Below are 26,776 nucleotides of genomic sequence, written 5' to 3'. Positions count from 1 at the left end.
TCATGTCTAGCCCAACAGAACTGAGAGTTTGACTTATGAAGCGATCCTTAAACCAATAGGTTAAGGTGTTCTCTCGATACGGATAAACCGGCCCCAGTTATCCGACTTGGACGATCTGCCTTTTGAGCCAGACTTTGGAGGTCTAAGCTTAGCAAAAGTCTCGACCGCAGCGCAATGACTTCCTCTACTGGCTTGCGATTCTATGAAGCCGCAACTATCCCAGGGACAACTTGATGACCGTAAAGCGCTTCACGGGGCGCCACCGGGGCTGGATCAACGCAATCAAATGGGAGAAGATAAAAGACATATTCTTCTTACCCCGTCAAACGTGTCGCGCTTCGGACTTAGATTATCAATCATCTCCGGTTATGCGGCGATACGGGATGCACCTATCGCCCCATTTGGTTCATCGAAGTCGTCAAGTTGCCTGTCAGTAACAGATATAGTAGACAATTTTGGGTTAGGACTTCATTCAGGGTAGTGGGCTCGAGCGTCACTCGATCTCACACAAATGATCAAGTCCATAGTACTTTCCATACAATAAACCGGCAAGGATGCATACTGCGGTTTCCCCTCAGATAGAAAATAAGCCGAGTAAGCTAGCACCATGGGCTTCGTTGCGTATACGGTTCTGTAATCAGCGTAGGATTGCTGGGAGTCTCTCGTTCCGCATCTAGTCAGGAAAAGGTATTTTATGGGCCTTGTCCTGCAGCGTGTTCTTCTCCATAAAGACGTTTTTGAAGCCGAAGCTGCGGTTCAGATAACTTCTGCCCTGGAACTTCCCTGGTTCCAAGTTCTTCGGTTGTAAGCATCAAGACAGTTCGTATGTTTTAGTCCACGTCAACAAAGCGGCATGCCACAAGCCAGGCACTTCTCCAATAAGTGAACTGCCGATCTAGGGCATTCTTCCCCTGCATGATAGACGATCGAGTCCGTACAGCTGCGAGCCAATCGATAAATGCGATTGCTTTTTCCAAGACTCGGGATCGTTTAGAAGTGTGCTTGCTTTTTCACGGAAGACGTCAAATTTGACGAAATGCCCATCATCTTCTACAAGCCTCAGGTTATTTGCTTCCTACCGACGCTGTGATTTGGGGAGCTTGGCTGAGCGGCCGGATAGTACATCCTCTCTCCCATAACCTCAAGGCATCAAAATATATTCTGCAACTAGGTTGACCCATTGAAGCAGTTATTAATATCATCGTTAGCGAGGAAATCACGTTGACACGATACTCGAGACACAAGAATGTCCTTTCCTTACCCCCGCAGGACTAGAGATGTCAGTATACGATGGACGAGTCAAAATCTCAAACATCGCAATCGCCCTTTCCATACATAAGAGATAATCAGAGCACTGTAAAGCGATAATAAGAAAGCGTTGAAGGTGGGGGGAAGGGGGTGGTTGGTCAACTCGAGACTGACAGCTCCATGCCTTCAGATGTCTTCTAAAGAGAAAAATAAGTGAAATTATGAAGAGACCGTGGTTTGTCCCATTTGCAGCGTCATGTGAGCGTAGCAGACTTGCTTTCGCCATCGCTGCCCCCTCCTACTTCTGCGGGTTTCAGACGCTCTCTAAATCCTCGATCTAATTCCCCTCTGTCTCTCACTATTACGATGCAATTCCTTGCAGATTGGGTTCAATCTTATTGACAAAGACGGTATCAGATATGTATTGTCTTGAGACAGCTCCTATGATGGCCTGCAGGTCTGAACAGCAGCCAACGGGGCACAATTGGATTTTGCAGGCATCACGCGCATCGCCTGAAACTGTTGAATATCAGCCAACCACGCTCCATTGCTGCATGCAGGCCACAATATCACATTTTCAGAGGTATTATTATTTGTGACAGAGCCAGCGGATACCCGGATTGCTTCAAGACCCGTGCCCTAGATTGACTCAGCCAGCTACAATATACGGCGACTTGAAATGCCTCAATGATGGAAACTTGCAGCCAGTGATGACCAACTTTCACGTAGACGACATCTCGGGAAAGGTTCTGCGTTCGCTTGAGCATATTGACTTGTTATCTAAGCTCAAGGTATGCTCCCGCAGTATGTGACTGATGTTGGCCGAGTCCAGCCGGTCCTAACTATGTTTCGGAGAATTGTTTGTATAGTGCGTTGGGGACCATTTTCGTTCCCATTTTTCGCCAGCTCAGCTCGTGTACTACTGAAGCTTACTGTTGAGATAGGTACGATAGGGTTCCACACACACTAGGTTCTCGGTCGGTGATTGGTGCGCTCGTGGGCTACGGGTTGTCTCGGTGGTCCGTGGGAACAACCCAACCTAAGGGACCAGCAACGAAGAAGGAATGGGATAAACTTGAACCTTTCAGTGTCGGCAGGATGCCATTGAGAAGCCGACGCGAAGCGTGGTTATGGCGTCATGACAATATGGAAGTGCAGGAAGCCTGCGTCGGTTAGTTAGTATCCCTGCATATCCCCCGACCCGGTATCAGCACATCATAATTTGCCCTGATAATGGCCAGTCACTCGACGTCGTCCTGAGTGAGCAGCTACCGGTAACCTCAAACCTACATCCTGGCGAGTGGATACAGTCCAATTTCCTCATCATATAGCCTCGTTCCGTGATTCGCAGGCGCGTTCCGCGACTAGATTGCCTAGTCGATGTCAGTATCCAGTTTCCTGCAGATCCGATGCTTCCACCGACCAGTTCAACTGCGGGCCAACGTTACCTCTCTCCAGACCCCGTCCGGCTCTCCGACGGCCTCCTCTTAATCCCCTCTCAAATCAAGCGGAGACCTGCCTGAATAGGGAGAGTTTCTCAATGAGCCCACACGCAATTCCCTCGCTTCTGCATGAGATGGCTCCATTGTTAGCAATGCTGCCTAATGTGCGAAAAGGGCCGTCCTTGCCTCGGGGGAACTACATAAATAGGGACCATGCATGCCCCGACGATGGATGAATTTCTCAAAATCCTCCGCTCAAGTGAGTTCTTTCTCACACTGATCTCGAGAGAGAGTCATCAATATGCGGATTACGTCGGCAATTGCTTCTTTGCTACTGGTCGGCACGGCCACCAGTCTCCAAAATCCTCACCGTCGGGCTGTTCCGCCTCCTCTCACACATCGCAGTGTAGCGTCTCGCGCCGTGCCCGTTGAGCGCCGATCCAACGACTTTGAGTATTTAACAAACAAGACTGCAAGTACGTCATTCCATCTCCAGCCGCAAATCTCCGTCTTACTAATATCAATTGCAGGATTCCTCGTCAATGGCACAAGCATCCCCGAAGTCGATTTCGACGTCGGCGAGTCCTACGCCGGTCTTCTTCCCAATACACCGACTGGGAACTCCAGCCTGTTCTTCTGGTTTTTCCCCTCGCAGAACCCAGAAGCCAGCGATGAGGTTAGTAGTTGTTCCGTTCTCTCGGTCCTGCCTCAGCGGGCTAACAATTGACAAAGATCACTATCTGGCTCAATGGCGGCCCCGGATGTAGCTCCCTAGACGGCCTGCTTCAAGAGAACGGCCCATTCCTCTGGCAGCCCGGCACTTACAAACCCGTCCCTAATCCATACTCATGGACCAACCTCACCAACGTGGTCTACATTGACCAACCCGCCGGCACGGGCTTCTCCCCTGGCCCCTCGACCGTCAACGACGAGGAAGATGTGGCTGCCCAGTTCAACAGCTGGTTCAAGCACTTTGTCGACACCTTCGACCTGCACGGCCGCAAGGTCTACATCACCGGCGAAAGCTATGCGGGCATGTATGTTCCTTACATCGCCGACGCCATGCTGAACGAGGAGGATACAACCTACTTCAACTTGAAGGGTATCCAAATCAACGACCCGTCCATCAACAGCGACTCGGTGATGATGTACTGTACGTTACCCCTCATATACCTCATAATCCACCACCAACACCATCACTAACCACATCACCCACCAGCCCCGGCCGTCCGCCATCTCAACCACTACAACAACATCTTCCGACTAAACTCCACCTTCCTCTCCTACATCAACGCCAAAGCCGACAAGTGCGGCTACAACGCCTTCCTCGACAAGGCCATCACCTACCCCCCTCCCACCCCCTTCCCCACGGCCCCGGAAATCACCGAAGACTGCCAAGTCTGGGATGAAGTCGTCATGGCCGCCTACGACATCAACCCCTGCTTCAACTACTACCACCTGATCGACTTTTGCCCTTACCTCTGGGACGTGCTCGGCTTCCCTTCCCTCGGCTTCGGCCCAGACAACTACTTCAACCGCTCCGACGTCCAGAAGATCCTGCACGTCCCTCCGACCGACTACTCCGTATGCTCGGAGACCGTCATCTTCGCCAACGGCGACGGCAGCGACCCCAGTTCCTGGGGTCCCCTACCCAGCGTCATCGAACGCACTAACAACACCATCATTGGCCACGGCTGGCTCGATTACCTGCTCTTCTTGAACGGCTCCCTCGCCACTATCCAGAACATGACCTGGAACGGTAAGCAAGGGTTCCAGAGTCCCCCGGTGGAACCGCTCTTCGTTCCTTACCACTACGGTCTGGCTGAGCTGTACTGGGGTGATGAGCCCGACCCGTATAACCTCGATGCTGGTGCTGGGTACCTGGGTACGGCGCATACCGAGCGTGGGCTTACCTTCAGCTCGGTGTATTTGTCCGGTCATGGTAAGTTTTCCCCAACACTTTAAGAGAGGTTTGATGAATATAGAAATGTGCTGACTGTTTTTCCCTTCGTGATAGAAATCCCGCAGTATGTTCCTGGTGCGGCTTACCGCCAGTTGGAGTTCCTGCTTGGTAGAATTGATAGTCTTTCCGCGAAGGGGGAATATACCTCTTAACCTTCAGTGATGGAACTTCAGTTGATGGAGACCAAAAGATGACAAGGAAGTGATTGGATGGTTTCAGATGGGAAAGCGTGCATATATGAGATGAGATGATGTATCAATGAGGGTCTGATGACTTGTACATAAGTAGATCGGTAGGGAAAAGGAAAATATAGGATAGGGTATGCGGTGTATCATGCATGTACACCACGTGGATTCAGTTAAGGGGCTTACTACGGTTCCATCCGAATCCCGCGTATAACCGATATTAAACACACAGCCTCCTGTTCGTCATATGATGACTAGTACCACCTATATCTAATTCCTACAGTAGCTAAGTCTGGAAACGTTTTATATGAGGTATATTTGGTCGCTAAATGCTCAAGTGTAGTAAGGTATCTATATAAGCTCAAAAAATCGATCTCAATGCATACAAATCCTCCAAAAGCCGTAGCTAAGGCGTCCTGGCACCCTCGCCAATTCCCATCAACCCTCCAGCTATACCATTCATGCGCCGGTCAATCAGGTCTTCCTCGCTGGCAAGGCTATTGATACTTCGGTTTCTCTCCCGCAAAGGAACAGGACTCGGCGATCCAGAGATATACCCGTCTCGAGGAGGGATCGTTAACCTCATGGGTGTGGGACGCTGTTTCTTGGTGATTCCTGGTCGCAGAGTTCGCCCTCGGGAGACGCTACGAATGCGTTCCTTTTTAGCATCCTCGCTGTCACCATCCTTGGCAGCGATAGCTTGACTATCAATATCGGTACTGTCGATGGGGGCGCTGGAGCTGCGATGCAGTGGCGTCAGTGGTGTCAATTTCTTGATGCCTATCTCGAGAGGCCTATCCTCGTCGCCGGATGACTCTCCGGTGAGATGGCGTCTATGATTGCGCGAGTTGTTTCCGCGAGGAACGGACTTAGGTCCCTTTGGTATCTGTGTACCGTTGGCGAGGGCCTTGGTATAACCAGAGGATGATCTTTTAACCTGCGCGAGATCGAATAGATCTTGAATCCAACTTGCGCAGCGATAGATGTGCTTCCAGCTATCCGGAAAGAAGCCTGCCATTTGCATGAACCCGTGAGATATTCCGGGCAATAGGGATACCTCGACGTGGTCTTTCGCGTTGAACCTACGATAAGACTTTTCGAGGCCCAGTTCTTGTCGTTCCTGAAACTGGCGGAGCTTAGCCTGTCTTAGTCGCCCGGCGAAGATGACCGTGTCGTCGACTAGAGGGTCACGTTCTCCGGTGATAATGTACGTCTTGGGAAAGCGTGCTAGGAGGTCTTCGGGAGCCAAGGCTGGGGAGAGTAGGTAGTCCGTATTGAAGTCGGGGCGGTTGTGCGGTCCGATATATAGGATGATCATTGCCCTCATCATCTCAGGGGTTAATATACGATCATTGACGTACGATATCATCGATGAGACGGCCAGCCGTGTTTGGATCTGCTTAGGCTGGTGCTCAGTGATAGCAGCCGCTTCATTTTCAGGAATGTCCATCTTCTGTTGCTGTGCCAACTTCTCCGAGGTCGCGTCAACCAAATTTCCAACTTCCAAGTCTGCATCAGAGAAAGAGTCACGCTGGAAATCTCCGAACGACGTTCCCGGAGAAGTAAACGGCGTCAACCGGTGATAGTCCATATCTTTCCTTCGGAGCACGCTCTCATTGGTTCGACGTGTGCTTTTCTCTTGGATCAACGCCATCTGCTCTTCCGTCATCCAGCTTTCTATCTTCATGTTTAGCGCGGGATAGGGTAGAACCAGCCCGTCCGGGGGTGGAAGCATGTTTTGTCCTTGCCATCTAGAGGCATGTGTACTGCCGGACTGAAGGATCATAAGTGTAACGCCTGTGGCGAGATTACCACCAGCACTATCACCAGTGATGACGACACGAGGACGAGTCCGTCCGTTGAGGCCCAAGCACCGCCCACGGGTGGAGATAATGGAATGATATACATCATAACACTCGTTTAAAGCATACGGATACGGGTACTCCGGTGCTTTCTTGTAGTCGAGACTCAGTACGGGAACTTTGGTTCTCGCCGCCCAGGCCAGAAGTCGGTCTTCGGAATGCCGAGGGCTCATCGAAACAAATCCACCCCCAGGAATATCAAGGACAATGCATGTTTGATCACGTAGCGCAGTCAATGACCCATCGAAGTAAAGCCATGCATTTGTCGGCTCCTTGTAGATCGAGGACGCTGGTCGGGGGATACGGATAGCACGCGGAGAGTACCTCGTGAGCCGCGGGCGGCCCAATTTGGCGAGTGTCCAGAGATACGGTGTGGTGCTCTTATTCCAAGATACACGCATATGCTCTACTGTGAGTGTAGCACGTACCCGGCGAACTTTCTCATCTGCCTGTTCTGCTGCGATAAGGTAATAACCAGAAAAAACCAGAGACGCAATATCTCGTAGCCACTTTGGCTTTATCCCCATTGCCGTCCAGAACCCAGCGTCTAATCCTGTCGCGATCCATGTTGCCCGGAAAAAGGAGCGCGAGTATAGGTTGGCTAAAGGCTCAGGGCACTCAAGGCCGACAATTTTCGCAAAATTGCGGCAAATGTAGAGCCAGAGGAAAACAAGGACAGTGGTTTGCCAGACGCTCAGCTTTTTCGAGAGGCGCGACGAGATCTTGCGGATAAAAGGAGGACCATTCTTGTTTCCTCTACGATTGATCTGTCAGCAAAACAGCGGTAAGAGACGAACAAACGAGACGCACCTTAACAGATAGGTAGACCAGAATACAAGTACAGCGAGAACCTGGATCTTCCGGAACTTTGTAGATGGCCGCCCAAGGACGTGGTCTGGATGTATATATTAGCAGCAGACTCATGACATCCCATGGGGTTTGCTGGGCCGTCAGTTACCTATCATTTTCCCAAGACAACCCCGGGGTATGAATCAGGCAGCAGCAGTCTATAAGGGCTTTGAAAGACAATCTATGGAAATATACAAGATGCTTAAAAGTATACGGAAGTGAAATAGTGGAAGATAATCAAATGGAAAAATTCATATTTCAACTGCGCACTGAAATGATGGGAGGGGCAGTAAGGAAAGGACAAAGAATGGACAAAAGCGGCGAACCACTGTAAAAGAGGAACAGGTGAGCAACCGGCAAGCAGAACACTTAGCCTGTTAATGATCGAAGTATGTCAATAATGGCACAGTTCGGTGACCCAAGTACGGGGTATGTGGGGGGGGGGAAAGAGAGTAGTTGGCGTAGAGCGAGGGAATCCATGGTTCAGTTGAAGAAACGTAGTTGATGCATGTGAAATCCCCACCAGGGGATGCATGGTGATCCAGTCATCTGGGTAGCGTCAGTAAGCAGCCCTTGAATAACCGGGGTTAGTTGTGGCAGAAGCGCAAAAGCCGGGTTTGGCGTCGATCACTAGTGGCTCTCCGCGGTGGCTAGCTGGATGATGATGATGATGATAGCAAGATGAGTATTACGGAGTAATAGTTAGTAGTTGTGGGCGAAGGGAAAAGGCGGAGGATTGCCCGTGCCGGTCACGGGGGAGCACGGTCACATGCAAATCCCGCCACAAAACAACTCATGTGCCATTCCTCTTCTGGCATTTCCGAAATGCCTCGACCCAAGCTAATAATGTATGAGAGGTTCACGTCTATTTTCTATAATTTATAATAGTATAGCATTTCTTTTCCCTTATCTTTCTAGACTCCTTTACTTCTCATAATTTCCGACAATAGTCGCGACCGTGGGCAACTTGCCAATCACACAACCATACCTCAAACACCATTCCCAGAAATCCCGCTATACAAATTCCGGCGGAGTCACTGACAGTCGTCGCTCCGAGTGAGAATTCGCGGTCCTCTTTCGGTACCCGGTCCCCAATTTCGGCGAAAGTATTAACATAAACCAGTCCCCCTAACAGCCCTTCCCAGAAGATGATTATAAAGATTATGTACACGCTCGGGATGAAGTCAAATAAGGCGTTCAATGTCAAGACGACCAGATTGATGATCTGCAGCAGTGACGGAAGGTAGAGATCGTGAATGCGGAAGAAAGGGGTCGACGATCGAGAGATGAAAACACCAACCTGATAGATCGCATTGTACGCGGGATAGAACGCACGGTAATGCTCGAAAGGCGAATCTTTAAGTGGAAACAGAAGGGTTGGAGAGACACCTTGGTTGATCGTGTATTCGGCCACATAGACTAGCAGCAGGGGAAGCATACTGTGCGGCCAAGAATAAGCATGCCAATCATTGCTAGATGACACTAGCGTGCACTTACAAGGGAAAGAAAAGACCCTTAGCTCGCTGCAGGTTGGCTTTAAACACCCGCAAGCTAAGCATCTGACTCGCGTCGCTCCCTTTGTTTCGGCTTGGGGAAACTGACGAGCCGAGTAGACCGTGCCGCTCATCCAGAGGGTCATCCCGATCCCGATCCTCCTGGTCAATCGCACGATACGCAACAGGTGCAGCAGGCAATGTCCGTATGGGGGCTCTTGGCAGAATGGTGAAGAAGCTCACCACCATGATCGCTGGCAGGCAGGCAGCTGCTAGGAGCGTCGACTTGACACTGAGCCCCATAGAGGTAGTTGCAACGGCGTACGCACCAGCACCGACCAGCCCGGCGGCTCCGGTACCACTACCCCAGGCTGCCAGACTAAACGGGCCGTAGAAGTGCGTCAGTGCGAGGAAGCTCAGTTCGCCTCCTCCGCTCGACAAGCTCGCCAGAATGATACCCGCGATTTTGGTGGAAATTGAACCGCCATCTGTATAGGCTGGGCTCAAGGCCACTAAAAGCATACCCAGAGCTGAACATAGCACACAGAACAATACCCGAGCAGGATATGGAACCAAATGGATAAAGTAGGGTGCAATCAGCTTCGTTCCGAATGAGGGAATGACATCTGCGAGAAGAACAACGCCCTTAGGGACACTAGGCCCTACCAAATCGAGGGCAGCGGACAAAATGATAACATAGAGGACATTGTTGATCAAGCCTATTGGATTTCACGCATGCCGGTTAGTGAGCCACGAAGAGTTCTTATCAGTTCGCGGAGTCTACAAGACAGCCAACGGCTTACCAAGTAGCCAGAATGCAACACAGACCCTGGGGTCAGCGCCATGAAACAATGCACCGAATCTCTCACGAAATCGGGACCATGAAGAAGACGGGGCTCCAGGAAGAGGCAGCATTGGTTGCCCGTCAGGAGCAGAAGACATAACCTGATAGGGGAAGGAAGGAATCCGAGTGGTTCTAGTATGCTACAAATAACGTCCCAGAATGAATACAGCAGGACTGATCACAGTATTCGGTACGATCAGGGAGTAGATAGGCTGCAATGGGGCATTCTCATGGCGATACGGATTGACGGTGAACGTGGTAGTAGTTACTTGGTAGGTACCTGAAGGATGATAAGCGTGTCACGCTCATCCGTCCAGAAAGGGCGGTCCCACGTGACGCCTTACTCAATGCAGTAGTAGTTGTCGGTCCTCGATTCCATCACGCGGTATCGCATATGAAACATGCATACAATGAAAATTAGAGTGAGCAGAACCACCAGACATTCAGAATAATTCCACTTACGAGCCATCAAGGCATCCATCTCTCATGGCTTACTGTCCATCCAGCTCACCGCCGGGGGTGCAATACACCCGGCAGAAAGGCCGACTGCTATCGGGACGATCAGGGCTTATCGGGTAATGCTTTCTGCCATCGCGATTCTTCCTTCTTCCGTCCCGACCTCCGCCACTCCGCATCTTCTTTCTCCAACTCTCCACCAGCTTCAAGCAAGACCAGATCATACCACAGAGCTTAACGTTCTCTCATTATCTCTCTGATAATAATCAAAGTTAATTAACGACCACAATGTTCCTTCGCGCCGCAATCCGTCTCCCCACCAAATCCTCTCTCCCTCTCCGCGCTTTCTCAACCCGCGCGGCCCTCCTCTCCGACAAGCCTCCCTTCGCATTTGCTAGCGGTCCGGCTCCTCCGCGTCTCCCTAAAGAGGAGCAAGAAATCTTCGAAGAGCTCCAGCGCAAGTCTACCGGTGCCTTCAGCACCCCGCAGATCAACCAATCGCCCGACTCAGAGCCCGCAGTGGCAGCCGAGATCAACGCCACCGGCAAGGGCGAGGAGCTTCATCCCGATGTGAAGTATGGAGTGAAGCCTGAGTTTGAAGGAGAGAAGAACCCCAAGACTGGCGAGATTGGTGGACCGAAGAACGAGCCTCTGAGGTGGGGTGCTGAGGGTGACTGGAGCTATGGTGGACGGGTTACGGATTTCTAGAGATGTCATTTCTCTGTTCAATGTCCGTGGATGTTGATATATATAAAATAAGGTGCATGTGGAGGCTGGCTTTGGTGCCTGTTTGCATGAGTGGCGTTGGTTATTGATTGTATAATGATTATAGAGCTCTTTCTTCCCCCTCTCCTCTCTCGTCCTGTGATATATGTGTATATTATGTCGGCATTGAATCATGTTTCGAATGCCCCGATCTTGCATGGTCAGTTGTGAATATATCGCTGAATTATTGTCGACAAAGTCTCCTTACATCCGGTTCCTTTACCTGCTGGTCTATACCCGAGACAAAGTGCTTGCAGCGAAATGGGCCAGTTTGTTATTGGCCAAGCAATGCACGGGAAATCAAATACCAATATATATTTGATGACCAGAGCCTGAGTGTAAACACTGTTCTTTCTTATTGAAACTTCAAGGAGTAATTAATGGTGGTCAGCGGGCGCCTTTTAATCCTGCCTGATTGGTGCATGGCAGACTGGCGGGCAATAACCCTAATATGTATATATATAGTAGCACTACTTACTACATCGGGCCCGGGCTTCTGATAGGGAGCTGGACATAGTCAACAACTAGTTAATAGTAACAACCACTTCCACAAGGGCTAATTATTAGGAGATAGCAAAACCACGAGCAATCATGCTCCGGTCTTTGCGACGAACACAAGTCTTCTTATCAGTGACACAGTCTCTGCGATCCTCTCGCTCGCAGCAACGGCAATTATCTGAATGTGGAAATAAACACAGCACTCCGTCGTCACACCCCTTCCTTGATCACCAACCCTCAAAAGCACCTCCTAGTGGGTATACCTCACTCTGTAGCAGAATTATGTCGTTATTAACCATCAATTCTAGAAGACGATCCATACACATACACCGGAGGAAGATGGCTGCATCGCGACAAACTCCAGCGAGACTGTCGCCGCATACAGTTCAACTTCCCTGCACTCTGTGACAGAGTTATTCATCTAAGTCCAGGTGCAACGAAGGTCGCCAAGTACGAAAAGTAAGATGGTGGGTTCAATAGAGTCTTTATCTTTACCATGGACACAGGCTCTCGTATCGTAGCAAGGCTGCCGACCGGTATTGCTGGCCCTCCAAGGTTGACAACCAACTCCGAAGTCGCGACAATGACATATTGTGGGATTGGACCTGACCCTCCATCACACGATCCCACTTTTATATGACACTGATAACGTCAATGATGTAGTACGATCCAAGCTGTCACTTCCATTACCCAAAGTCCTAGATTGGAGTGACGATCCAGCTAATCCGATCGGCACTGAGTATATCGTCCAGGAGCATGTTGAAGGAGTGCAACTTCATCAGATCTGGCCTCACATTGAACTCGGAGCAACACATGCTTTGCACCAAAGCCTTGTCGACGGCAATCAAGCAGATGGCGTCACTGGACTTCCCAGCTTATTGAAGTCTATACTTTGCTGATGCGCCTCTCGAAGCGCATATGAAAATCCCCTTTGAACAAGGGTTCTGTATCGGACCGCAATGCAGTCCACTCTTTTGGAATAGAAGCCCAGGAGAGCTGGAGCTCTACGGAGGACCAAGTCCTAATTGCGGTCCTTGTTAGTCTCGTACCCTCATACACTACGCCCAATTTCTAACACAGCGTGTCAACTCTAGGGCGTGACCTCACAAGCTATTGCACAGGTCTGATTGAGACCGGCTTTTCTCGACTACCAAAAGAAGGAAATGCCAAGCATCACTTCCCTCACCAAGGGTCGATTCAAGATCACGTTCAATTGCTCCGTACAAGCCAAAAAGTGATGCAGAGGCTTATCGAAGATAAGCGCATCAAGGATGCTGCTGCGCCAGCTTTAGTACACCCTGACTTCCACAAGAGAAATATATATGTCTCAGCAGAAGATCCCACTGTCATCACTGGTATAATTGACTGGCAATCAACAAGCATCGAACCTTCTTTCATTTATGCCAACGAGACTCCCGACTTTGCCACTCCTCCTCAAGACATCGAAGGAGAAATATTCGGCAACAGGAAAGGCGAATCAACCCCTATTCAGACAGAGAAAGAGCGGAAAGATGTCTCGATCTGTTATCAGACATACGACGTATGTATGAAAGGTCTAACCCCCAAACTTCGACCCGCAAGACTCCTCGATCCGATGTTATTCCGACTCTTCCACTACACCCACGCAACCTGGAGAGATAGCGCGACTGCTGTCCGTCAAGAACTGATGGAGCTATCGGATCGGTGGTCTGAGCTGGGATTGCATGGGACGTGCCCGTATTCTCTTTCCGACGAAGAACGTAATAAGCATGCTAAGGACTATGAGGACTTTGAAGCGGTGCAGAGTCTCAAGCTGTGGCTCAAACACTCTTTAAATACGAATTCTGATGGCTGGGTTCCGAATGATGTTTGGAATGCGGCTAAGGATGCTCATCGGGCGGTTTATGATGAGTGGATTGAGACGGCGAGGGGGTTTGAGGACAAGGGGGAGCAGGGAATGACGGTGGAGAAGGCGGAGAGGTTGTGGCCGTTTGATGAGAGATAATTTACTATGTATTATTGTAATCGTCTAGCATGATGTTGTTCTACAGCGATGGATGTTAGCGTCGAATGATTAGGGTGTGCAACTTGGTTGAAGATCAGTAAATACTATGAACGATGGCTAAGGTTGCTATGTAACAAGACGATAAAGTTATCTGCGAGCACTGATTCACTCTTCCATCCGCGCCAATATGGCCTTGCCCGCACGACTCTCATTAGCCCGGCCCAGCTCCCCACTAATCCAGGAACCAATTTTGGCCATTTCCTCCAAATTGATGCCGGTGTGCATGCCGAGACCATGAATGGTGTGTACAAGGTCCTCCGTCGAGACATTCCCCGTCGCACCCTTGGAGTAAGGACAACCACCAAGACCACCCACACTACTATCGAAGATGCGGATACCATGCTCCAGCCCTACAATGGTGTTGACGAGAGCCTGTCCATAAGTATCGTGAAAATGCAGCGCCAGATCGTTATTCGCAATACCGGCCGCCTTCAGAGCCTGCAGGAGCTTCATGGTGCGGGGTGCCGTGCCCATGCCCGTAGTATCAGCCACCGACACCTCGTCGGCTCCCATTTCAAGTAGCGTTGCCGTGATATCAGCTACCTTGGCTGGGGATACATCGGGACCCTCGTACGGACAGCCCAGAGTAACAGAAACGTAGCCTCTCACTCGGATGTTCTTCGTCTTTGCTAACGAGACAATCGGACGGGTGCGTTCTAGTGACTCCTCGATTGTGCAGTTGATGTTGGCCTTGGAGAATGCCTCTGTTGCTGCTACGAACACAGATACCTCGGTTGTTGTCGGAGGTTTCGTAGCAGAGCCTGTCGTGTCTGCTGGGACGCCCGTGGCATCCATAACTTTGATCAGGTTCTCTAGACCCCGCACATTAGGAACGAGGTAGTTGTAGGCAATGGCGTTCTGCGACTGTGGGGGAGTCTGGAGGAGGTGCTCGCAGATCTCTGCAGTGCTGGCCATCTATCATACATATGCATGTTAGTCTTGTAGTCCAAGTAGGAACGGCGTCGTTGCTACTCAATCCGGATGCGAGCTGTCAGTACGTACCTGAGGCACCCATTTCGCTGGGACAAAAGATCCCGCCTCAATTGTCGTTACACCCGTTTTAGCCAGCTTCTCAATAAGCTGGAGCTTCGTCTCAAGTGGGATCGACTTTTTCTCGTTCTGTAGACCATCTCGTGGCCCTACTTCAACGATGCGAACATGGTCCGTGGTTAACCGCGCCTCAGTCGCAAAGCGGCGTCGAGCTGGGACCGTGCGAAGGGCAGAGAAGAGGCTCATTCGAGGTCGGAAGGTCATCATTTTGGCAATTGATATCAGCTGTGAGACATGTACAAGAAGCTCCTAAGCACTATGAAAGAATATTCAAACCGCGCGACAGCTCCCTGGAAAAGAGGAGGAGAAGTGGTGATGGCAGGATGAACTGATCAGCTCGTCCTGCGGAATGCGGAGAACCGACCGAGGCCGAACGGCGTGACCCCACCTGACCCGCCCTGCTGACTCAGCCTAAAATATCCATCATCCCACTTTGGAGTCACTTTATCGCTGCTCCATAGCGCCCTCTATCACACCCATATTACACCATGAACGGCATACCTGAAGACTCCGCGCCATCGAGCGCCCCATTGCGACAGCCCAAGAAGAGATTTGTCGGTCGCCGGACAGCAGACGCCCAAGCACAGAAGGATGCGTCCACCGCACAAAATGTCGAGACGACCAGTATACAAAAGGGTCAGTACCCCTCCAACAGCCAACACTACATGCGTTCACAACTTCACCTCCAACCCCCCAACACACTAACACTCTCATCAACATAGCCACCCCCCGCCGCACCCCCCGCACCCTAAACCAAGTCCCCCCGGAAATCCTCGAAGACCCCGAAATCCTCGCCGCCATCGAACTCCTCCCACGCAACTACTCCTTCGAGATCCCCAAAACAATCCACCGCATCCGCACCTCCGGCGCCAAACGCGTGGCTCTCCAATTCCCCGAAGGCCTTCTCATCTTCGCCACCACCATCTCCGACATCCTGACCCAATTCTGCCCGGGCATCGAAACCCTCATCATGGGCGACGTGACCTACGGCGCCTGCTGCATCGACGACTACACAGCGCGCGCACTGGGGTGCGACCTCCTCGTCCACTACGCCCACAGCTGCCTGATCCCGGTAGACGTCACCAAGATCAAAACCCTCTACATCTTCGTCGACATCAGCATCGACACAACCCACCTAATCGCCACCCTCGAACGCAACTTCCAACCCGGAAAAACAATCGCCACTGTCGGCACCATCCAATTCAACGCTACTCTTCACGGTCTGAAACCCGTTCTCGAGCGTGCAGGCTTCAAGGTCCTCATCCCGCAGATCATGCCTCTCTCCAAGGGAGAAATCCTAGGATGTACATCCCCGACCCTCTCCGCTGACGAAGTCGACATCCTTCTCTACCTCGGCGACGGCCGCTTCCATCTCGAGTCCGCGATGATCCATAACCCGGCTATTCCGGCGTATCGGTATGATCCGTATTCGAGGACGTTGTCCAGGGAGACGTATGTTCATGATGAGATGCACACGCTGCGCCGGGATGCGATCAATACGGCGAAGTCGGCGAAGAAATGGGGGATTATTCTGGGGTCGTTGGGTCGGCAGGGCAATCCGAATACGATGGCGATGATTGAGAGGCATTTGAATGAGAGGGGCATTCCGTTCGTGAATCTCCTCCTGAGTGAGATTTTCCCCGGGAAGTTGGCGTCCATGGCGGATGTGGAGTGCTGGGTGCAGATTGCTTGTCCGCGGTTGAGTATTGATTGGGGATATGCGTTTGCGAGACCGCTGTTGACGCCGTATGAGGCGTTGATTGCGTTGGGGGTGAGGGAGGGGTGGGAGACGGAGAATAACGGAGTGTATCCGATGGACTTTTATGCGAAGGAGGGGCTGGGGAGGACGAAGCCGAGTCAGGCGATTGCGGCGTGAGGTTTATGATGATGTCAAGTGATGTTTTTGCATGATGCATATGAATGACTATAGATGTGATTTAGGTTTGTCTGGGATACAAAAGCTCATGGTTATGAAATAGAATTACCATGTTCTCTTTGCGGAACATGTGGGAAGCATTCGTCTATTTTTCGAACATGTGGGTAATAATAATAATAATACATCAATCAAGTACGCTACAGTGCGGCATACATCGTTCATGATCCTTTGACCTCATCCGCACTATCCGTGTTGAGGTCACTGGCACTTCCTCGCCGCAGCGAGAGGATGCTCTTGCTGGCGAACTCGTCCGCCGTCCGCTCTGCCGCGCGCCATCGCGTAACAGCTTGCTCGACATCTTCGAACATTTCCAGCGTATCCTTGATGATACCGCCCTCTTCCTGTTCGGGAACCTGCGTGCTCTCTCTTGACCCACTATCGCTGATCATAGGGAAGGCAGGCCCAAAGCCACGTTGAGGGATAGGGTTAAACATCACGGCGTTGGCGAACATACGTATCAACTCCTTCTCCAGCTGCGCCGAATTCACAATACCCTTCGGAGGAATAATGTCCTCTGTCTTTTGCAACATAAGGACTGCATTCTTCGAAGGAGTCCCTGTACCCGGCGCCGGTGATTCCCCGTCGCCTGCCGGTGTGCTCGCGGCCTCTGTAGCTGCCGCCAGCGCCCTGCTACCCTGGTGAATCAGCGACTTGATGGTCTTGATATCTTGCGGGCGGTAGATAAGATCGCGGTATCCCGGTGCGTCACGTTCTGTCAGCGGCTTTGAAAAGGTGCCTGCAACCTTGTGCATGCTAAGCTCACTCATGATGGGAGCTCCGGTCCGGGGGAAGTTGCGCGCGCAGACTACATACGACGTCGACTGATTAGGATCAACGCGAGTGAGCTGGCTAAGCTCAGACTGAGTAGGTTCGGCCTCTAGGCTCTCACTCGGAGCACGCTTGCGCTTCGGCCGCCCCCTGCTCGGCCGACTGACCGAAGGACGTTCGGGCTCTGCCATTTCTGAGATACCAGCTGGAGTACTGGGTACTTCATGCTTGATTTTCGCCTGGGAGCCAGTCCCCGTATCCGCTGTGGACTCTTCGTCCCGCGACAACACAGACCTTCCTCGGCTTCGGGACGACGCTGTGCTTCTGTCACGGCCCTTACCGCTAGACAGCGTTCCCCTCTCACTCTTCCGTTTAGTCCCTCCCTTGCTCTCTGCATCAATCGACAGTGTCTGATCAGCGCCAGTTCCATTGCTTTTCGTCTCGGTCCTCCGCTTTCGACGGCGGGGCTCAGGCTCCTCTGGTGTCGGCTCACGAGAACCCGGCAAAGACGGCGCTTTCTCACTGATAGGACTGATCTCCTCAGGCCGTGGCCGTTCGGGCGAACGAGGAGAGTGGGGGATGCTCAGCCGTGGAGTCCGCTTCCATGGTGTGAGAGAGCCAGGTGTAAGAACGCCCGTGTCAATCGAAGGCCGGAGAGGCCGCGTGCTCTGTGGCCGCGAAAGGATGGAACCCTGCGCAGGTCCAACCGGGGTCTGGAACGCGGGTGGTGGAATGTTCTGGGCAGGTGTGTGGGCGGCCGCAGGCACAGGTCCTGGAGTTGACGGAGCAGGTGTTGGGCGTGGTCCTTGCGGTCCCTTCTTGTTTTCGAAGGCTGGGGTGGGTGGAGGGAAGGGAGACTGAACCGGTCGCCCAGAAACAGCGGCGTTCGTCGGCTCTGGTTTCGGCTTTGCGAATGCTGGGGGAGGTTGTGGCGTTTGTGGAGGTTTGTTTAGAGACCACTGCTGGAAACTAGCCTGGGGCGGAGGTCGCTGAGGCGCCGGGCTAGCAGTTGGAACAGACTGTCCTTCCTTGGCAGAGGGCTTGCTGGCCAGAACTGGCTGTTGCGGGGTGGAAGGGACTGGCACACTTGCTTTCTGTGGAGCTTGCGAAGGTGTAACAGCGGGAGGGCGTGCGACACCCGGGCTGGGAACTGAGGCATTGGGCGGTCTTGGCGACGGAGCCGGTGGCGCGGCCGCTGGTGCGTGGTTTACAGGGGCATTCTTGGGCACAATAGCTGGTTGTGATGGTGTCGGGAACGCCTTTCCATTCGGGGCTGGTGGCTGCTGAGGCGGCCGACCCGTCGCTACCTGAGGGTTGGGCTGAGGACGAGGTGCCGGTTGTAATGGCTGTTGAGGTTGTTGTTGCGGCAGTGGCTGAGGCTGAGGCTGTTGCTGGAGCTTTGCCTTGTTTGTCGGTGGCAGTTCGACGGGCTGTACCGACGGCGCGGCCAGAGGCTGGGGTTCCTGCGGTGGGCGCGCGACAGGTTGCGCGGGCTGCTTGCTTGAATCCAGCTCCTTCCGCTGCGGTTCCAGTGGAGGCTGCTTAACATCAGCAGCTACCGACGGGGTTGCAACTGGCATAGCTTCATCGCGGGGTCGTTGAATTGGCTTCTGTTCCTTCACATCCACATCCATCGGTTCTGGCGCGGGCTCCTGCTTCGCTGGCGCAATCGGCTGCGCTGGTGGAGGTCTTGCGGAGGTCTCCGAGAGCGCATCGCGTCCCTCCTCCTGTAGCTGATCGATCTCCTTCCTAATATCCCTATACCTCTGCTCTTCATTCTGAATCTCCCGCGTTACCAGCTCCTTGTATCTGGCATATAGGTGCGACACTAGCCTGGGCACTTTGCTGGCGTGGTTGTAACCTTTCTCCGCCAGTCCGTCCGCTCGAGGGCTGGATATCTTGCGCTTCTTAGGGTTATTGGGGGCCGGGCTCTCAGCATGGTGACCGTTGGGTCCCGCGTTTGCTGAATCCCAGCCATCTCGCATCAGCGTCGCATAGAGATCCTCCAAGGCTTCGGGGCTGAGCCTTGCCGCATCGTAGGCGGCATTCTCTCGAATGAAGGGGTTGTTGCGGAGCACATCGGAGATGGAGACGAAGTTCGCGGGAGGTGATTCTAGGCCGGCGAGAGACTGGAAGAAGAGGAGGGATTCAAAAGGCGTGTAGACCGATAGAGGAGGCATCCCCCATTGCCCGTCGAATCGGCCACTGGGGGGGAAGTATTTAGGGATTGGGGCCACGGTGATAGGAGTAATCGCAGGATTGTCGGCCCGACGAGCTCAGTCCGAAAGGCGACAAAGTCCCTCGTCGTACTACTAGATAGAGTCGTGGGTAGCACCGAAGCAGGATGAGAGACGGATACCTGAGATTCCAGGCCGACAAGACGCGAACGTGAGCGAAGGTCAGGGTGGCGGTTCAGACCATCCGCGCAGAAAAATGAAGGGCCGACCGCAAGGGAAAAATCGGAGGGAAGGTCAAAAAGGTTGGAGAACGCGATAGAGTCGCGAAAGGGAGGCCGTGGGATGGGAAAAAAAAAAGCTAAATTTGAATTACGTACAGCGGTAATGGGATCGTGAATAAAGAGTGATGGAAAGGATAGGCGAGATGACGGGGACTGGGGATGGATGGCTGAAGGGGACGGACGGGGGGAGGGATAGGATGGGATGGGGATGGGATGGCATCGCCTTTGCGGGCAATTCACCGGGAGGAAAGGACTCTGTTTCCTCCAGAATGGGAGTCCCTCCCCTTTCGTTTCTTCCCCCCAAACGGGAACTGGCTGCTCTTGGGTCACGTGGGAGACTGGAATGCCTTTCCGGGCACGCCGGACTTGTTTTCCTGCTTCGGAGTCACTGGCGGCAGCTTTTCCGAGAGCACCCAGTAGTCCCAGCCTTCATCTCTCCTCACCTGCTCTTCCTTCCATCCAAGCCCAATCAGCGCATTTTCCATATTCTGGACTTGTCCCCTATTTTCATGGATCGTGTACCTTTTGCGCTTCATGACATATGTTCGATTTGCTCCGTTTCTCAAGAGCAGCCGAACCATAGACACAGACCGTTGCCGGACGGCTAACATCAGCGGGGCTTGTCTACCTACTGTCGCGCTACGCGGATGATATTCATTTACATCCGCTCCATACTGCAACAGTATCTCGGCAATCTCTTCTTGTCCAGCTATCACGGCCTTTTGCAATGGCGTACTATGCCGAGACTCCCCATTTGGACTAACTCCAAGTTCCAGAAGCAGCTGCACCATCTGTGATATTCGCTGCCAGGCGCAGGGGCCTTCCATAGCGCTGAGCAGCAACAGTCTACCCTGTTCAGGTGTAAGAGGAGCGCTGAGACGAGCAAACAGCCATCGCACCGCTGCAAACTGTGTGAAGCAAACAGCCAGCCGCAACGGCCTCAGGAGATCATTCAATACCCGGGGATACCGCTCCACAAAGAACTCCATCAGCTCTACATCGCCCCTGCGCGCCAATTTCTCCAATGCTTGCCTGCATACGTAAAATGGCTTAGTAGGGTCAGCGTGTTCCTCTTGGTGATGATGCTCAAGCCATATTCCCAGCGCCTCTTTGTTCCGAGATATCGCAGCCATGGCCAAGGCACTCATGGGGATTCTATAGATCCAGTTGTACCACATGGAACATCCATGCTCCACCATAGTTTTAGCGATCTCTCTGTTCCCTCTTTGAGCTGCGACACTTATCGGGATGACCCCAAATCGTAGACATGGCTGCTGTGGATCCAAACCGTTCCGCAGTGCTGTGCTCAGTTCCGCACAGTCCCCCCGTAAGATGGCCATACAGGCCAAGATAATCGGCATCGACTTTTCAATCGGCTCATTGAACCTGTCGTTCACTTTATCAATCCACCACTGACATACCAGGCTATGGAACATGTTTGATGGATCATTGTTCCCCGCTATCGCCACATCAATCAACCCCTCAGTCAATTTATCCTTGTCCTCCAACGCAGGAGCATCCCCCAACTGGTACTCTATCACCTCCTGCACGAAATACGTAAAAGCACACGGTCTGTGCGAATGCTCTCGTAACTTTCGCTGCAGGTAAAGCCGTTTCAGTCGATCAGGAAAAGTACCCCATGGTGATGAGTCCAGTTTCTCTTTAGTCAAGAAAGTAAATAACTCTTCCAGATCCTCGCCATTTATAAGATAGTCGATGATCTCTTCGTTAAACAGGCCTGCTATTCTGTCAGTTTGAATGCTCAGGGAGAATGATTGGGTGGCCGTCACGCACTATTCACTTTTCTCGCACGCAGCAACTCCGGCAGGTACAGTTGAGGTAGGAGGTGGTGGATGATCTGGCGGAGTATTTCTGTGGGGAGGCATGTCTTTGTAGAAGGCATTCTTATCTCAAAGTAATGAAGACTTTTGTGGCTTCTGTTCGTTGTTTTCTGGTGTTGAGTCGAAGTACGGGCTGAGGTTCCCTGCGCAAGATGGAGAAGCTAGTACAGAGTAGCTGTTAACTATATCAGGAATCGGGCTGACATTGGGGCGGAAAGGGTCCGTAGTAATTCCTGCTAGTAAGTCAGCCACAACAGTAAAGTGACCAGTTGGCTACTAGTCAGGGATAGAAGCGATTAATTCCATGTCAACTCCTATTTGATGGTGTTGTGACATGTGAAAATGGCACTGTTCCAAATAAGGCTGACCCTGTAGGAGACGCATAGCCACAGACCAGCTGAAGCTATACAATGACAACCAACGAACCATCCATGTATACACCCACAACGAACCAAAAAAGACATAAATACTTTTATCCCTACCGATCTTCCCTATATATCAATCACAACCACCCCGCCCTTCTAACAACCCAACTCCCACCCCCCACCAACCCCGTCACGCCCGTGAAAACAATCAAACTGCCATACCCAGACCCAAACCCGAACCTCAACTCCCCAGCCCAGGGCATCCCCTCCAACAATGCCTCACTCAACGGTCCGGAGACAATATTCCCAACGCCCCTACCAGCCGCCAAACAAGCAAACACCATACTCGACTCAGCGGCACCATCCTTCCTGACCACCTCCCTCATAATGCCCGGCCAAGTACTCGTATACGAGCCTGCAAAAAGCCCATACACGATAGCAAACACAAACAGCGGGCCTAGCGAAACACTAAACCCCCAGATCAGAAACACTCCCACGGTCGAACCCACAGTCGAGACCAGAATACAGGTCGTCACGTCCCACCGGTCGATAATAGCCCCCATGACTACGCACCCTACCACGGACGCAACGTTAAATAATATCACCGTGAGAGCTTCCAAACTGCCAGACGAGACGCCGATGGCTCTTGCATATGAAGGCAGATAGATAGACGGGAGGAAGTACCCCACTGCTTCTATCATGTTGAATAGCTCGAAAAGGAGGAATGTTCCTGATGTCCAGAGGAATCGGATCTCCTTGAGTCGTGGTCGTGGTGAATGTTCTTGCTGTTGTGTTGGGTCGGTACTATTCCGCAATGCAGGCGGCACTCTAGGCTTAACGAACCATACCAACGGGGCTGTCAGCACGAATAGCACGACTGCGAACCCGCGCAACGCTATCCGGAACTCGTATCGATCGAGAAGCGTCTCCATGACGATGGGGAGGATCGCGCCGCCTAGACCGGTGCCGGCCCACATGACGCCGAAGGCGAAGCCTCGGCGTTGGTCGAACCAGTCTTCCATTAGGAGGATGCAGGGTGAGTAGGCGATGCTTCCGCCGATGGCGTAGAAGATGCCTTGGGAGATGATCAGGTGGGTGGTGGTTGTGGAGAGGGAGGAGAGGCCCAGTGAGAGACACATTGTTAGGACGCCGAGGGCGCAGCCCAGACGTTGGTAGTGAGGGTAGGTGCGGTAGAGGGTGAAGATTATGGGGAGGTCGAGGTACATTATTCCCTGTTTTGGGGTGCTTGGGTTAGTTTGGGGGGAGAGGGATGGAAAGGCTGACTTACCATTGCGCATGTACCGATGATGGCGATGTTGTTGGAGTTTTGGAACATGGGAAGTGTGCTGTAGTAGTCTTGGAAGACACCATAGGTGAAGGCGAACCCCCAGACTAGGGCTTCCATGACGAAGCAGGCGGCGAGGAAGAACCAGGCATCTTTGCCGTGATCGATGGGTGGGAGGGGGGTAGAAGACCGGTTTGTTGGATCATGGGGTTTTTCGTTAGGAATATCTTCCTGGTCTGATAGTCTGGCCATGATGGATACTATGACAGAACGATAGTATGCAATTGAAATTGAAGAAGAGTGATTGTCTATATCATAGTATGTTTAGACAGCATGCATAAATGCAGAAAGTATGTAGTCTGGGCAACCGGATTGAACGAGCAATCCCTGTATAATATGTCCTATCCCCTATCCTCAAAGATTGAAATCAACAGAAAAACCTATCTTATATTGATCAGGTACTGTGAACTGCGCTTGGGCCATGTCAGCGACGCCCTATCATTGACATGCTCCCGTTCACAGCCCCCATTGGTGGAATAGATGCTAGCGTCTTCTGCATTGTATGCTTTTTGCGTAATATTGGCCTTACTATTAACTCATAACTAGCGGAAGTATACTTTTGAATATAGAGAACCGAAGTAGTACTCCGAAGAGGTTATTTCAACGTCAAGCTATGCGGCAAGTGGAAATTGTCCTGACTCTGTTTTACCTGAGATTGAGGATTTCACGCGAAAACGATCTTCGAGTATCAGTGTTCCATAATAGTGACGTGTCACATATCTTTTCAAATAAAATTGATTGACATAGATTGAGACGGTCTAACATTTTTTGATATAAATTGCCATATAGCCTACATTCCATTGAAGTCATCATATCTCCCATTTCAGGTAGGTTATCTTAGACAAAGTCCACACCACTACAAGTGCTCCTTGAACCACTGAACAGCCTGCAAGAAAGCATTCTCCTTAGCATACTGCACCGTGCGGTTGGCAGGGTCTCCACGGACAGCAAAGCCGTGCGCAACGCCGCTGTAAAGGTTGATCTGGTAAGGGAGACCCGAGTCCTTCAGGATCTCTTCGGATTCATGGCGCTTCTCAGCGGGGAAGATTGCATCAGTCTCTGCAGCAGCAATAGCCAGAGGGCCCTTGATGGCTTTCAGCTCCTCCGACTCGACGAAGGAAGGGTGGGCGGTGTATCCAGCATCGATCTGGCCGGGGCGGAGATGGCGCACAACGTACTTGCCACCGAAGCAGTAACCCACGGCACCAATTTTCTGAGAGATGTTAATATCTTTCCGAGTCACTTCAACTCACTCGTGGAAGCCATACCTTGCATCCATACTTGGTCCTCATCTCCTTGATGCATGCCTCGATGATAGGATCGACGACCTCGGGAGTATGGGGCTTCTTGTCCTTGTGGTATGCGCCACCCTTCCATGCCATGATATCGAAGCCGTCAGGGCGGTTGAGCGGGATGGCGTCGTTATCGAAGAGGTCAGGCATCATAACGAAGTAGCCATTAGCGGCAAACTGGTCGGCAATGAGCTGGGCGTTGATGAAGCGGTGGCCGATCACATCCGTGATGCTTCCTTTTGTTAGCTTGATCTTTTTTGGGGCATTGCTAAAGGCAGGACATACACCAAGATACCATTTTCGGTGGACTTGTCAGCAGGAGAGCTGGTGTATATCTCGAAATCATTGAGCTGCGAGAAGCTACCCTTGGCTTCACCTTCATGCTTGACGCCTTGGTAACAGCAGCTTCCAGCGGGGAGGGATGCCATGATTGCTTATCGACGATTTATGCGGTAGGCTGGATTGATCTTGGAATATTGAGCAGTGGAAAATCACAGTAACGCTGACCGAAGGGATGAGGGGAAGGGGACTAAATAGCGGGGCATGAGCTGCCACCTCCGACACACTCGGAGCTACTCATCCGTTATGTCCGAGACGATGTTAATTCCATGGTTAAGCTAGCTTCTCTCAGCCTAGATCACTGAGAAGGATTTATCTCAACGTAGACCAGCCACATCTACTGCGATTATATCGGCAAGCTGGAAACGGAGCTGCTCACCGGCATGCCGTCCGCATCATACATTTCCGAGGCCTTGATGCGCAGCAACGTATACGACGCAGATGATCGAGAAACCATACGTTTCAAACAAAAGTATCCACTTCGAGTATGGCTACAGTGAGAATCAAGCCTACCGTAAAATAACCATGTTCAAAGATGGAGCTCGGTCAAGGCAAGCTCGGGGTTCAGGTGTGATCAATCCAGTCAAAAATTACCAGGTACTCATATTGATAGAGCATGAACAGAGAGTACAATAGCATGGCAGGCCGTCGGTATCAGTAGATTTGCTTCACGAATAGCTATACATGATTGATGTTACCTTCCACCCGGACTTAGTCTGATGTTTTAGAGACCCTCTTTTGTTGCATCCTTCAGGATTTGCCGTCGGATCCGCGCAGCGTGCGGCATTTTAATAAGACTTACTCGTCACTTGATTCAGTAACCATGATGTTGGCCACATATTCAGCGGGTGTTCTCTGAATCAGGTCACCAAAGTTTTGCCAACTTCCAGATATGTGGCCGCTGCCTTACTGGATTGGAGAAACGGCTTCGTGCATGTCTTCGGGCCGAGTTGCTCTTCGTTTTCCTGTACCAAACAAGGGGAAAGGAGTCTATCTTCCGGGCAAGGTCATTATGCGATAGATTCTGGGTGCTCCGTAGTAAGTTTTGTAATAGCAGGCTGCCCATAGTCAGCCCGATGAACTTGGTGAAGAATGTTGTGCAATCCGAAAATAGTTATATGCAGGTACACACGGACGTCTTGCAGCACATCTGTGATATGTAAACCGATCATCCCAGCTATAAATACTCTGGACCAGGCCTATAGACAGATCAAAGACAGATCAATGTAATATCCCAAACTGAGCATCGGTGCCTGAAACGCCAGATGCTACCAAACCCTTCCTGGAATGCAAAATAGGAGCTAGCTCATCCATACTTGCACTTGAGCTGACTCCGACTCCGCGTACAAGCCAAGTCCTATTCTATTTCTGGCAAGCAGAACCAAGCTGAGAGGGAAGAATAGGGATCACCGCATTAGTGGCCGCTCTCGTAAGTGACATGCATAATCGCGATGGGCTAAACGGTAAGGTTGCGATCTTCTGGAGCTTGCTTTGCTAGAAATTTGACATGTAAATATCAATAGCTGGAGTGGTGTACCAAAATTGGTCTCTTTGGCAGTCTTTATTGGTCACTACCTATGCGAGTATCTCTAATGGGCACATCCGAGGAAAAAGCAACTCTTCAAAGGCCGATCACGATCAGGATGTGATTAAAAGGGCATGCATAGAAAGACGCGGACGTTGATACTGACAGTCCATAAGCCCGTGTGGAAAGGCCCCGTGAGGAGATAGTA

General features: G+C 51.7%; 10 protein-coding genes across 10 annotated transcripts; 4 read left to right on the top strand and 6 right to left on the bottom strand.

The window, feature by feature from the left end:
* Positions 1 to 2,946: 2,946 nt before the first annotated feature.
* On the top strand, positions 2,947 to 5,016 carry cpdS (putative serine carboxypeptidase (CpdS)). The gene is made up of 5 exons (XM_025682069.1): positions 2,947 to 3,166; positions 3,221 to 3,366; positions 3,423 to 3,843; positions 3,910 to 4,632; positions 4,708 to 5,016. The coding sequence occupies exons 1-5, from the start codon at positions 2,992 to 2,994 to the stop codon at positions 4,803 to 4,805; spliced, it is 1,563 nt and encodes a 520-aa protein (XP_025543985.1). The 5' UTR covers positions 2,947 to 2,991; the 3' UTR covers positions 4,806 to 5,016.
* A 145-nt stretch (positions 5,017 to 5,161) lies between these two features.
* On the bottom strand, positions 5,162 to 10,127 carry BO79DRAFT_165702 (lipase). Its single transcript, XM_025679268.1, has 5 exons — positions 9,846 to 10,127; positions 9,047 to 9,761; positions 8,588 to 8,988; positions 7,511 to 7,595; positions 5,162 to 7,456 (listed from the first exon to the last, which is right to left on the bottom strand). Exons 1-5 carry the CDS (start codon positions 9,982 to 9,984, stop codon positions 5,245 to 5,247), a joined length of 3,552 nt encoding a protein of 1,183 aa, XP_025543984.1. The 5' UTR covers positions 9,985 to 10,127; the 3' UTR covers positions 5,162 to 5,244.
* A 206-nt stretch (positions 10,128 to 10,333) lies between these two features.
* BO79DRAFT_206909 (succinate dehydrogenase assembly factor 4) lies at positions 10,334 to 11,264 on the top strand. The gene has a single exon (XM_025682068.1). The coding sequence runs from the start codon at positions 10,631 to 10,633 to the stop codon at positions 11,048 to 11,050; it is 420 nt and encodes a 139-aa protein (XP_025543983.1). The 5' UTR covers positions 10,334 to 10,630; the 3' UTR covers positions 11,051 to 11,264.
* Positions 11,265 to 12,101: 837 nt separating this feature from the next.
* BO79DRAFT_272529 (serine/threonine protein kinase) lies at positions 12,102 to 13,589 on the top strand (the record flags this gene model as incomplete). Its single annotated transcript, XM_025687439.1, has 4 exons — positions 12,102 to 12,198; positions 12,269 to 12,344; positions 12,490 to 12,641; positions 12,700 to 13,589. 4 exons carry the CDS (start codon positions 12,102 to 12,104, stop codon positions 13,587 to 13,589), a joined length of 1,215 nt encoding a protein of 404 aa, XP_025543982.1.
* Positions 13,590 to 13,675: 86 nt separating this feature from the next.
* On the bottom strand, positions 13,676 to 15,011 carry BO79DRAFT_242724 (hydroxymethylglutaryl-CoA lyase). Its single transcript, XM_025685228.1, has 2 exons — positions 14,652 to 15,011; positions 13,676 to 14,564 (listed from the first exon to the last, which is right to left on the bottom strand). The coding sequence occupies exons 1-2, from the start codon at positions 14,904 to 14,906 to the stop codon at positions 13,755 to 13,757; spliced, it is 1,065 nt and encodes a 354-aa protein (XP_025543981.1). The 5' UTR covers positions 14,907 to 15,011; the 3' UTR covers positions 13,676 to 13,754.
* Positions 15,012 to 15,183: 172 nt separating this feature from the next.
* dph1 (2-(3-amino-3-carboxypropyl)histidine synthase) lies at positions 15,184 to 16,663 on the top strand. The gene is made up of 2 exons (XM_025688273.1): positions 15,184 to 15,335; positions 15,422 to 16,663. Exons 1-2 carry the CDS (start codon positions 15,188 to 15,190, stop codon positions 16,573 to 16,575), a joined length of 1,302 nt encoding a protein of 433 aa, XP_025543980.1. The 5' UTR covers positions 15,184 to 15,187; the 3' UTR covers positions 16,576 to 16,663.
* A 46-nt stretch (positions 16,664 to 16,709) lies between these two features.
* Positions 16,710 to 20,025, bottom strand: BO79DRAFT_206906 (uncharacterized protein). The gene has a single exon (XM_025682067.1). It carries the CDS (start codon positions 19,581 to 19,583, stop codon positions 16,794 to 16,796), a length of 2,790 nt encoding a protein of 929 aa, XP_025543979.1. The 5' UTR covers positions 19,584 to 20,025; the 3' UTR covers positions 16,710 to 16,793.
* A 162-nt stretch (positions 20,026 to 20,187) lies between these two features.
* BO79DRAFT_284653 (ankyrin repeat domain-containing protein) lies at positions 20,188 to 21,764 on the bottom strand (the record flags this gene model as incomplete). The annotated part of the gene is made up of 2 exons (XM_025688272.1): positions 20,188 to 21,599; positions 21,656 to 21,764. 2 exons carry the CDS (start codon positions 21,762 to 21,764, stop codon positions 20,188 to 20,190), a joined length of 1,521 nt encoding a protein of 506 aa, XP_025543978.1.
* A 440-nt stretch (positions 21,765 to 22,204) lies between these two features.
* BO79DRAFT_187439 (putative MFS monocarboxylate transporter) lies at positions 22,205 to 23,746 on the bottom strand (the record flags this gene model as incomplete). Its single annotated transcript, XM_025680543.1, has 2 exons — positions 23,356 to 23,746; positions 22,205 to 23,299 (listed from the first exon to the last, which is right to left on the bottom strand). Exons 1-2 carry the CDS (start codon positions 23,602 to 23,604, stop codon positions 22,205 to 22,207), a joined length of 1,344 nt encoding a protein of 447 aa, XP_025543977.1. The 5' UTR covers positions 23,605 to 23,746.
* A 408-nt stretch (positions 23,747 to 24,154) lies between these two features.
* Positions 24,155 to 25,209, bottom strand: BO79DRAFT_284651 (dienelactone hydrolase). The gene is made up of 3 exons (XM_025688271.1): positions 24,990 to 25,209; positions 24,681 to 24,936; positions 24,155 to 24,625 (listed from the first exon to the last, which is right to left on the bottom strand). Exons 1-3 carry the CDS (start codon positions 25,130 to 25,132, stop codon positions 24,269 to 24,271), a joined length of 756 nt encoding a protein of 251 aa, XP_025543976.1. The 5' UTR covers positions 25,133 to 25,209; the 3' UTR covers positions 24,155 to 24,268.
* Positions 25,210 to 26,776: the final 1,567 nt, after the last annotated feature.

Source organism: Aspergillus costaricaensis, assembly GCF_003184835.1.
Source record: "Aspergillus costaricaensis CBS 115574 unplaced genomic scaffold BO79scaffold_3, whole genome shotgun sequence".
NCBI lineage: Eukaryota > Fungi > Ascomycota > Eurotiomycetes > Eurotiales > Aspergillaceae > Aspergillus > Aspergillus costaricensis.
This window is presented reverse-complemented; position numbering and strand designations above follow the sequence as displayed.

Bases quoted from the DNA above. Each gene is read 5' to 3' on its own strand.
- cpdS (XM_025682069.1), top strand. From the start codon at position 2,992: ATGCGGATTACGTCGGCAATTGCTTCTTTGCTACTGGTCGGCACGGCC. The intron at 3,167-3,220 runs GTACGTCATTCC...TATCAATTGCAG, and splicing joins TTTAACAAACAAGACTGCAA to GATTCCTCGTCAATGGCACA. The intron at 3,367-3,422 runs GTTAGTAGTTGT...CAATTGACAAAG, and splicing joins ACCCAGAAGCCAGCGATGAG to ATCACTATCTGGCTCAATGG.
- BO79DRAFT_165702 (XM_025679268.1), bottom strand. From the start codon at position 9,984: ATGTCTTCTGCTCCTGACGGGCAACCAATGCTGCCTCTTCCTGGAGCC. The intron at 8,989-9,046 runs GTAAGTGCACGC...TTGGCCGCACAG, and splicing joins AAGGGTCTTTTCTTTCCCTT to TATGCTTCCCCTGCTGCTAG. The intron at 7,596-8,587 runs GTGACTCCGCCG...ATATACATCCAG, and splicing joins ACTCGGAGCGACGACTGTCA to ACCACGTCCTTGGGCGGCCA.
- BO79DRAFT_206909 (XM_025682068.1), top strand. From the start codon at position 10,631: ATGTTCCTTCGCGCCGCAATCCGTCTCCCCACCAAATCCTCTCTCCCT.
- BO79DRAFT_242724 (XM_025685228.1), bottom strand. From the start codon at position 14,906: ATGATGACCTTCCGACCTCGAATGAGCCTCTTCTCTGCCCTTCGCACG. The intron at 14,565-14,651 runs GTACGTACTGAC...TATGTATGATAG, and splicing joins CAGCGAAATGGGTGCCTCAG to ATGGCCAGCACTGCAGAGAT.
- dph1 (XM_025688273.1), top strand. From the start codon at position 15,188: ATGAACGGCATACCTGAAGACTCCGCGCCATCGAGCGCCCCATTGCGA. The intron at 15,336-15,421 runs GTCAGTACCCCT...TCATCAACATAG, and splicing joins GACGACCAGTATACAAAAGG to CCACCCCCCGCCGCACCCCC.
- BO79DRAFT_206906 (XM_025682067.1), bottom strand. From the start codon at position 19,583: ATGCCTCCTCTATCGGTCTACACGCCTTTTGAATCCCTCCTCTTCTTC.
- BO79DRAFT_284651 (XM_025688271.1), bottom strand. From the start codon at position 25,132: ATGGCATCCCTCCCCGCTGGAAGCTGCTGTTACCAAGGCGTCAAGCAT. The intron at 24,937-24,989 runs GTATGTCCTGCC...AACAAAAGGAAG, and splicing joins ACCGAAAATGGTATCTTGGT to CATCACGGATGTGATCGGCC. The intron at 24,626-24,680 runs GTATGGCTTCCA...AACATCTCTCAG, and splicing joins GGACCAAGTATGGATGCAAG to AAAATTGGTGCCGTGGGTTA.